General features: G+C 30.8%; 1 protein-coding gene across 5 annotated transcripts; it reads left to right on the top strand.

The window, feature by feature from the left end:
* The first annotated feature begins 2643 nt into the window (after positions 1 to 2643).
* Positions 2644 to 9378, top strand: LOC107904097 (nuclear transcription factor Y subunit B-1). Of its 5 annotated transcripts, none has more exons than XM_016830361.2 (7): positions 2644 to 2892; positions 3519 to 3775; positions 5120 to 5249; positions 5901 to 5906; positions 6013 to 6096; positions 6436 to 6474; positions 8890 to 9378. In XM_016830361.2, exons 2-7 carry the CDS (start codon positions 3543 to 3545, stop codon positions 8935 to 8937), a joined length of 540 nt encoding a protein of 179 aa, XP_016685850.1. In that variant the 5' UTR covers positions 2644 to 2892; positions 3519 to 3542; the 3' UTR covers positions 8938 to 9378. The 5 variants fall into 5 exon arrangements, with proteins under 5 accessions (XP_016685850.1, XP_016685851.1, XP_016685854.1 ...); XM_016830362.2 differs by having other exon boundaries at positions 2663 to 2928; XM_016830363.2 differs by lacking the exon at positions 2644 to 2892 and adding an exon at positions 3191 to 3279.
* The last annotated feature ends 981 nt before the right edge of the window (positions 9379 to 10359 follow it).

The raw sequence follows: 10359 nt of genomic DNA, 5'->3' as shown, positions 1-10359 counted from the left end.
TTATCCATAAAAACACTCTGATTGGATCAAGATGGAGAATACTTATCAAACAAAACGAATTCTTAAATTACCTTATAAAAATTGAGATATTATGTCATTCTTTAATTCTTTAAAAATAAAAAAAGTTACATATTATACTTTGACATAACTTTACATTTTTAAATTCAACCAAATATATATATATATTCTTATCTAAGACTATAAAAGAAAGAGAACCATATATTATTAACAAAATTTTCAAATAATTTAAGATCATTTAACTATATGAATATGCTTATATTAAACTATTTTAACTATTAATTACATTTAAAACATTGAATATAATGTAGTTTTTTTTATTTTCCATTTCCTTTCAAAATAATAAATATAAAAGTAAATGAAAAAACATGTTTCTTTAACTTAATAAAAATTATTTTAGCTTTAAATATAGATAAAGAATAATTTTTTGATGTTAGAGTATAGTCTACAGGTAAATATATATATTAAATTAAAATTTTGAAATATTGATATTAACTACTTTTTTATATTTACAAATAAATATTTTGATAGTTCTATAACAACTCGATTTTTATCGAAAAATTTGATTTTAAGCTAAATTTTTTAAATCAAGTCATTCTAAAAAGTCACACATAAAAATAATTAAGAATAGTTATAGAAGTGGATTAGAGATTCATTAGTTAGTAATTAGAAATTAATTAGGTGACCATTATGTCTTTTAATGTTCAACTTTGATATTTTGAAAGTATTTTGATATGTGGAATATGTGTTGATACCATAATGGAGACCAATTTTGAGGATAATTTTATATGGTTTAAGCTTTATTTGTTTTAAAATACTTGCTTGTTGAAATCTTTATCTATTGTGTTATATTTTTTCATGTTATGGAATTGTTTTGGCGTATCCAATGTGTTGTTATTGGTTTGATTGTATTTTAAACATGTTTAGTTGTATTTAGGGACACAATTGCATGATTTGTAGTGTTTTTTTTTTTGCTTCGAGACATCAATAACATGCCTTGAGATCTCAAGAACAAATACTTGAATTTATTGTATTTTTGGGTACATGTCTCGAGACATAAGGTGCTAAAGTCTTAAGGCATATATCATCGAAATCAAATTAGTAAGAATTAGTTCTGAATTCAAAATCATACGAACATATAAAATTTATAAAACCTCTTGATTCTTGAGAGACACATTAGAGTATAAAAGAGCAAGTTGTCAAAATTAATAAACTACTTAAAGCAAGCCATATTCACGCAAAATATCCGAAATGTGAATCACACCCTGAACTGGAACCTCCCCAAAAATTATATTGTCATCCGCAAGAAAAATGTAGGTAAATAGATGGATCACCTCGACTAACCTTAACACCGATAAACGTACCTAAAATGTGAGCCCTATGAAGCAATAAAGAAAGACTGGCTACAAAGGAAGAACAAGTAAAGAGACAATGAATAGCTCTATCGAATTCCACACGTACGAACATATTATCATATGAGTTACCATTAACAACCATTGAGTAGGTAGAGATGATCTGCCCGGCCCGATGGTCCGCCCGAAATATGGAAGAGTTCAGGTAAAAATATAGGCCCGAAATATGGGTTTGGGCAAAAAATGAGGCCCATTTAGAAAATGGGCCAGGTCTCGGGCACTACTTTTTTAGCCCGGCCCGGCACGGCCCGAATATAATAAATATATATATTTTTTATTTTTTAATTTTAAAATATTTTAAAATTACTTTTTTTATTTTTTATTTTTAAAATAATTTTTTAGTGTTTATTAAAAAAATAGACCAGGCCAAGCCTAGGACACGGATCAAAAATTTTTCTGGGCTCGGCCCAAACCCGACTAGGCCCGACCTATGGTCACCTGTAAGTAAGAGACAATCTCCACACAATATATAACAAGATCAATCCAAGCAGAATCAAACCCCAACAGAAACATCATCCCAAGCAGAACAACTAAAAAAGTGTTACAACAATTTTATTATAAGAAAGAAAAAAAAAGAAAGGCATGACCAAGTAATAGGAAAATAAAGTAAAACATGTAAATAATTTAAATTTTCTTTTATATTCTTCATGTCCGTTTTAGGGTTTATATTCAGAGTTCATGACTACTTCTGTTAATAATGTTATTTTTAAAGTTGAAACTTGGATTCTTCGCTTATGAGTACAATATACCTTACTATTATATCTAACTATTTGTTGGTGATAACCTAATTATTTCTAACTGAACTACATAATTTGATTTTTAAAATAATTTTTAATATACATTTAATTACTTAATTACTGGATGATAAAGTTAGATTTTAGATTTTAAAATTTAATTTTTTTAAATATTTAATTATCAGATAACAAATATTTATAATAACCATTCGATTTTTTTATAATATATTATTTTTTACATTAAAAATTAATAAATAGATAAATTATTAAATCTACAAGACAATTCTTTTTTAAAAATGTAATATTAATTTTTTTAAAAAGGTCACTACCAAACTAAAATTAAAAAGTTAAAATAATAAGATAATTTAAAATTTCAATAAAATTGGTAAAGCACTGTAAATTTTTTATATTTTATTTTTTAAAATTAATTAAAAAGAACATTCATTTATTATTAAATGAAACAATATAAGTGTATTAGAGATGGTTTAGAATACAGATGCCGTAAAAAATTAAAAAAATTAAAAAAATAAAAACTTTGCTTCAACGACAAAGAGAAAAAATCTCTCTCAAATTTTCATTTGTTCTATCATTCCTTTCTTCTCCATCGTCAGATCTCTCTTTCATTCCTTGCACCAAATAAAACAAATAATTTAACCAATCAAATCCTCTCGCGCCAAATAAGAGGGAAATCCCATTTTTTTTTTCTTCTCTATTTCCTTTCCCTTCAGGTTTTCCTCTCTACTGTTTCTTCAAAACCCCTAAATGTATGTATGTATGTATGTATATATATGTATGTATGTATGTATGTATGTATCTCTTAGGCATCTGCGTCTGGATTTATTTTTGAAAATAATGAAAAATAGTAACTGACATGCTTTTTATGTATGTATGTATGTATGTATGTATGTATGTATGTATACGAGCATCTATGCCTTTTTTTTTAATTTTTTAATTTGTGATTGACTTATTTGCATCTTGGCGCCTCATTGTTTGTTAAATACTGATAAACCATTTAATAATTGAAGTTCGCTTTTTTTTTTTCTAGCTGGAAGTTTTGAGATTTTTTTTTTATGTATGGCATGATTGTATTTCTATGTATGAATGGATCTACGCAGGTGGTTATGTGTGTTTAAGTAGATTTGCAGTTGGGTATAAATTTGTTAAAATACTGATAAATATTTTAAGTTTTTGTTTTTTTGGTTGAATTTGAGATTTTTGTATATATGGCTTGACATGTTCCTATTTGTATGGATGGATTAATGTTTCTTTAAGCATATATGCGTCTGGGTATCTCTTTATTTGTAAAAAGATTGAAAAACCATTAATGGGTTTTTGTTTTTCTGGTGAATTTTAGTTGTGATTTAGGTTTTCTGGGGACATGGCGGATGGTATGGGAGGAGGGCCAACTAGTCCGGCAGGAGGGAGCCATGAGAGCGGAGGAGAGCACAGCAGTCCTCAGTCAACTGTGAGGGAACAAGATCGTTACCTCCCAATTGCTAATATAAGTAGAATCATGAAGAAAGCCTTGCCTTCTAATGGGAAAATTGCTAAGGATGCTAAAGATACTGTTCAAGAATGTGTTTCCGAGTTCATCAGCTTCATCACTAGCGAGTGTGTTAAGTTCTAATCTTGGTTTTATTGATTTCTTTTGGGAATTTTTTATGTTTCTTCAAATTGTTTAACTGAGAATTTGATGATTTTAAAATTATGAGGATGTCATTTTGAGACTCAGAGTTCTGTTTCAAATGTGATGTTTAGCATATATGTTACTCGCACATGGGTTTAGTGTTGTACTTGGGTATGTGTATGTTTAATTTCAATTTCCCAAGGTTTTCATGTATTTGGAGGGCCTTGAAAGATCGTATTTCTATGTCCATGTTTGGATATACTTTGGACATGATACTTAAAGAAAAATGAAGAGTCGGAGCAACATAGTTTAGCATGTATGAGAAAGTAGATTATGTGTTTTAGATTTCAACATTTGGCGACTTTTTAGGAAATTACTAAAGTTGGGAGTGACTTGATTAGAGTTTATTTTACTTGGATGCGATTTTGGTGTCTATAAAGTAGGGTCATAGGATTTTGGATTATAAAATTATATTATGTCCGGAAACATGAATTTATAATTTGGATTTGGATTTCGTTTGTTATATATATAAATTGTGACAATGAAATGCGTACATTATGTATAGATTAGTTATGATTCAATATGCTTATATATTTGGAAGGTATAAAACATGAATTTCAGATTTGCAAATATCCATATGTATTTCAAATTCATCACTAAATAAACATTCAACAAATCAATGAATTTGAAAAAATAATCATGAATGTAAAATTTGAATTCTAAATTCTCAAACACAACCTTATGATGTATTCTGAGCCCTTTTGGTACGAGCTAGAGATTCTTTGACAAACGGTGGTTTATATTGGTGCTTATTTCATTTTTACTGTTTCTCAGTAATTTGTGAAACTTGGTTATGTTTTATATGAATTGTAAATTGTGAATTTGGTGTTCCATGACGTGGCTGATGTGACTGAGACATTGCCTTTTGTTTCTGACATACTAATTTTCTGGTATTTTTGAAAGCTGGATGCTTGTTGCTGTTCTTAGTTTTGTTTTCAAGGAAATTTTTAGTTTATGTGAGAAAGTAGGATCCTTGTTCTTAATTCCAACTTTTGTTGATTTCTGGGTTGGGCAAGGCTTATGTTTAGAATGATGGGATTTTGCCTTTTAATGAGCCTTTTTTTCCTTCTCTTCTGTGAACAAGAAATTTGTTGTGCCTGGTGTGAAAGCTCATTTGTTTGCTTGTTGATGTTTTTTATGTTAATGACTATTCTGTTTGGTGTTCAATTTTGGTGTTAATGGAAATTTAGGTTTCTTTATGTTAATATTGTTTTTGTCAGAATTCAGGTTAAGTTTTGTGAACATGGTTCTGGCTGTTTGTTTTGTAGGGCAAGTGATAAATGTCAAAAAGAGAAAAGGAAGACAATTAATGGAGATGACTTGTTGTGGGCAATGGCAACATTAGGATTCGAAGACTATATCGAGCCACTTAAAATATATCTTGCCAGATACAGGGAGGTAAGCGGGCCTTAACTTTTGACCTATTTGTTTATTTACTTCACTTTCTGCTTGATTTTCTTAGCTTGTAGCTCTAACTTTTGACGTACTTTTCAATTGATCCAATTTGTCAATTTATCATAATTAGGAGTTAAAATTTTATGTTTATCATCATTGTCTTGCGAATCATTAGGCCCAGTTTACCTTAAATACTGCATTTCACCGCAAACACAATGCTAAATGAGTAAAAATATTTGGCTTCTGTGGTTCAAATCATTATTTGATAACCCAAATAAAAAAGCCAAGAAAATGGAGTTTTTGTGGTCTGGAAGCTGACTTTTGGACAAAATAAGTTTATTATCCTCACATTTTCAACTTTTGATTATTTTAAACATTTTTTCTACTCTTAGATTTTTCACTGCACTTTTTCAATACAATGTCAAACCCTTTAAAATTTCTAAACCACATTTTTAAGCCCAAACTTTCTTAAAACAAGTATTTTTAACAACAATATTAAACTAGGCTTAAGTCTCAATTGACATGATTTAGAACTCCAAAACTTGATGTTCGATTCCTGACATTTTCATAGTCTTTATTAATTTGATCTGACTATTTCTTTCGTTTTTGCCTTTATCCCGGCACTGCTATATTCGGAATGAACATGATGCACAGTTGGAGGTAATTATGCTCTTTGGTTCACCACTAATATACTTTCTTGTAGTTTACTTGGATAGTGTCTCCAATGCCAAATGTAAACATTAACTGCAAACTTTCTAATTGACAGGGTGACACCAAGGGATCAGCCCGTGGTGGTGATGGATCTTTTAAAAGAGACGCAGCTGGAGCTCTTCCTGCCCAAAATCCACAGGTGAAACAAAGATTTTGTTTAGATTCTTGTCTTTGTTACTAAGACTCAGCTATGAATGTCGGGTATGGGTATGAGTCTAAAATGGGTATGTTAAAATTTTTCGAAGTTTTTTCCATGTATTCGAGGCCCTTAGACAGTCAGATACCTATAACCGTGTCTGGATATGTGTCGGATGTGTGTTGTACATCAGTACTTCAAGAAATATGAAGAGTCGGAACAGTACATATTATTATTTCTGCACTAAAATTTTTATATACCTGGAATTTCTTTTTCCATTTTGTGAACTCCTCAACCGACATTACGATATTCTTTTGCATTGGCGGCAAATAAATTCTGCAGTTTTCAATCCAGGGGTCATTGAACTATATTAATTCCCAAGTAATTCTCTCTTTTTCCCTGTCTATCTTATTTTTCATTTTCTCTACAAGGTTGTTCATCTGTTGTTTATGTATATACATATGTATGTATCTTTCCTTTAAGAATGCATTATTGAATGTTTAACTGCTCATTAAATTCGTTGTAAACATTTTCACTTATCAGGCTTTGATTAGCACTAGATTGCACTGGTAGAGTTGAATATTTTTGTCGTCTGTGCCTCAAGTCCTCCATTTTATTTTGGTTACCTTAGCACCATGCAATTTATTTTTTCCAACAATTTCACTAGTTTGAGTAAAGTATCTTTGGGGTTCAAGGTTATCTCTCATTTTAACCTTTATTTTACAAATTGAATTTTTCTCTTGTGGGTCTTCGCTCCTAGTCACCTGGTTTCCTATTCTAAAAAGTGTGAAATTGATTCGATTTCAATAACCACACCGAGTTCTCTTTGATGAATGAATAAAGGGTTGGATTAGGTAAAGAATTTCACACCAGTATCTTGATTATTTTAGGAAACTTTCTTCTCCATTGTGGATCGAGTACTTGTACATTAAATGATAAATGGATGAATGATAGGATTACAATATTATAGTTTTTATTAAAATCAACTGATTGGATAACTATTTCCATGCATGATTTTGCACGTATGATTACTTCAATTTTACTGTCATTTAATCAAACATTGTAGATCACATTTTATGCCAATACGCAATTTGACTGACCCTTTGATTCTACAGTGTTCCATCTTTAATCACTCAAGAATTAACAGCTTGTATTGTTTTTCCGACTTTTCATGATTTTCTTAAGTACCTTTCTCCAGAGCATTTCCAGACCTGGGTATGGGATGCAACCCTATTAGAGCCTGCCAAATATATGAAAATTTCTAGAAAAATTAGAAGTGCCTATGATAAACACATACTCGTGCAGCACACTTACATCTAGTTCTAAGTAAATTAGATAGTTGGATTGGGAAGCCTTTTGCAAAGCTATCAACCGCATTTGTCTTCCCTGTTTCCCTTAATTTTTTCTGCTGTCTTGATTGCAATATGGGACAGCAAAAGTTCATCCAGCAGCTAAGACTCCTTTTACACACTTTCAAGGGCATATGAGGCTATTACTTCCCACTGCTTTGTGTGACACCCTGTCTAGCCAAATTAGGAGCTAATATAATGATGGTCTTGTAAGAAAAAGAGCAATCAAATTTGATAAATCTGGTATAAAGAAGACTTGAGGAAAATGTACTCATAGCAAAATTATGTAAAAGATTTTTAGATATTACGTCCATATGTTGCATTTGCATGTATGGTGCATGTTTCTACGTTTAGGTATTAGGTATATACAAAAGCTAGCTACATCCAAGCCAAGCCCATCCTAAACCCATGCTAGTTGCAACAATTAATAGCATTACAGGGTGATAAGAGAGATTATCAATACTTAGCCATATCCAATTTCATTAGTATTCTGTCTAGTTGCTGGCCTATGTATAAACACGATGTTGTCAATTGTATAGCTTTGAAAAGAAATGCTTATTTGTAATGGCAGGATATTATGCAGATTCTAGAGTACACCCCATTTTTAGCTGTGCTGATTAGTATAGGATATTTCTATAGCTATGTTGCTCTGAGTCTTCGCTTGAAGTACTCATATATGACATTGGTGTCCATCACATTTCCAAACATAGGTCTGAGGATATGTTCTTGTAAAAACTCCCCAAATAAAAGGAAATAACTTGGGAAAGAAATGAAAAAGAATATACCTGTGTCAGAAATTTGCCCATATCCAATTCTTACACCCAAGTTTAAGTACCATAGCTCTATAGCCTATAGATTATCAGCATATCTCTTAAAGGAAAACGATTTATGGTATCTTTTGCGTATGTAATAGGGAAAATGTTGCTCGTTGCCTGAGTTGGATGAAAGGGCTGTTTCAAAAGTAAAAAAACATGATGGTAGTCAAGAGCCCAAACTTATGCTATGCTCAATATGTTATCTAGTTAGTAAAATAATAGATGTACGTATTAGCATTTGCAACAAGATATGTTTCTGAGAGTCTCGGATTCAGGATCGTGTATTTAACATGAGTATACTCAATTTTTTTCTATGTTCTTTCATATGTTTGGATAACATAGGGCAGAAGTTTTTTCATTGTAATGGCAACGAAGTAGTTTGTAGTCTACATGATATATATCCTCCGTGCAAAAAGATCAAGGTTTTTCACCAAAAATTGTTGAAAATTTTAGCTGTGAAAGGACTATTTTTCCTTGTTCTCTCTTGAAACCTGTCTGGTCTATTTTTGCTAATCTATCTCTAAATGCCGGAAAAGAAAGAAAAAACTGTCCTGGTTTTTCATTTTTGGTAGCAGGTTGATCTGTTGCAACCTATCGTATTTCAATGATTCAGTTTTCTATTAATAATGCAGGCACAAGGACAGCATATGATCATTCCCTCCATGCAAGGCAATGAGTAAGTAGCTGTTGCCCGATCCTAGCATTCGCTACCAAGTTTACAAGGGCTGGTTAAATTGTGGGATTCATCTTATTTATGAAAAGCTATAGTTCTAAGGTGATTTGGGAGTTGTAAAAAAGTCTTTTTTAAGTGCTGTCCATTGGGCACCTCTGCGCCATGGTCTCCGAGCAGCATCGGCACCTGGCGGTCTTAATGCTCGAACACCACCAGAGACCACATGCCTTGGTGTGGTAGCATTATATGACGGATAACTAGTTGCATTGTGCATTTGAGAAAAATATTGGTTTTAGATATTTGAATGCTTTATGCTTCATTTCTGCATATTTCGCCATGAATGAATCATTTTAAGCTCTTACAATTCCTTTTTGGAGATATTGTTTAGGGATGAACAAAATGTGGGTTTACCGAATAAGCTTGATAGAAACCAATCAATTTTGGTTCATTCAGTTTGGTTTTATGTTTTTGTTAATCCTTTTTACCATTGTTGGACTGAACCCAACATGAGTAAGAAACCGAAATGACCAATCAAATTGAACTGAGTAGTTTTGGTTGGGTTTCAATTGGATTGGTCAGTTTTTGGAGAATGGATAGATTAGTCATGATCTTATGCGATCGGTACTCTTTTATCATTTGTGGATTTGTGATGCTAACTACAGTTTAGCAGCAGGTGACATGATTTTTGGGTTGAAAGGTGGACAGGTTTGCAATCTCATGAGGCAAGCACGATCAATTTTTATAAGTGTAGCATTATTTTTGCACAAAACAAGGTAAAAATACAAAGGAAATTTTTTTAGTAAGAGTAAGATTATGTTTTTTTCATTTAATTAAAAATTTATCTAATTTTTATGTTTTAAATAAAAGAGTAAATTATCTTTTATTAAAAATTGTATTTATTTATATTGTTAAAATTTGACGTGGTTGATAAAATAATCATATTACATAATTGTATCACTTATGCTATAATTTTTTATTTTTTTAATAGAAAACAAAAAAATTCAACTTTTATTATAAAAGATACTTTTAACTATAATTTTTATTTTATTTTAAATTTGTCTCAATGTCAATAGTAAGCGTTCCGTCTCTTTCTGTTTTAAAATCATAAGGGCAAAATTTTTATAATGTGCTAAAATATTTGATTTACTAAAAATATAAAAATTTACTGCATTTGCTTAAGTTGCTCTGTTTTATATATGGTATCACTTGCTCTTAGATTATAACTATCTTTCTAAAAAATAGATTCGAAAAATGCGTTTGAGCAAAAAATAAGGTTCATTTTCTAAACGGTCTCGACCTCGGTTAGTTTGTTTCGGCTTGGGCCGAATTTGCAAAAAAGAAATGATGCTTTTATTGTCATTGTTTTGTTGTCATTTTGCTATTATATTGTTACTATTTTATTGTTATTATTTGGATATTGTATAATTTT

This window comes from Gossypium hirsutum, chromosome D05 (genome assembly GCF_007990345.1).
Source record: "Gossypium hirsutum isolate 1008001.06 chromosome D05, Gossypium_hirsutum_v2.1, whole genome shotgun sequence".
Classification (NCBI taxonomy): Eukaryota; Viridiplantae; Streptophyta; class Magnoliopsida; order Malvales; family Malvaceae; genus Gossypium; species Gossypium hirsutum.
Note: the sequence above shows the minus strand (reverse complement) of the source record. Positions and strands in the feature narration are given on the sequence as shown.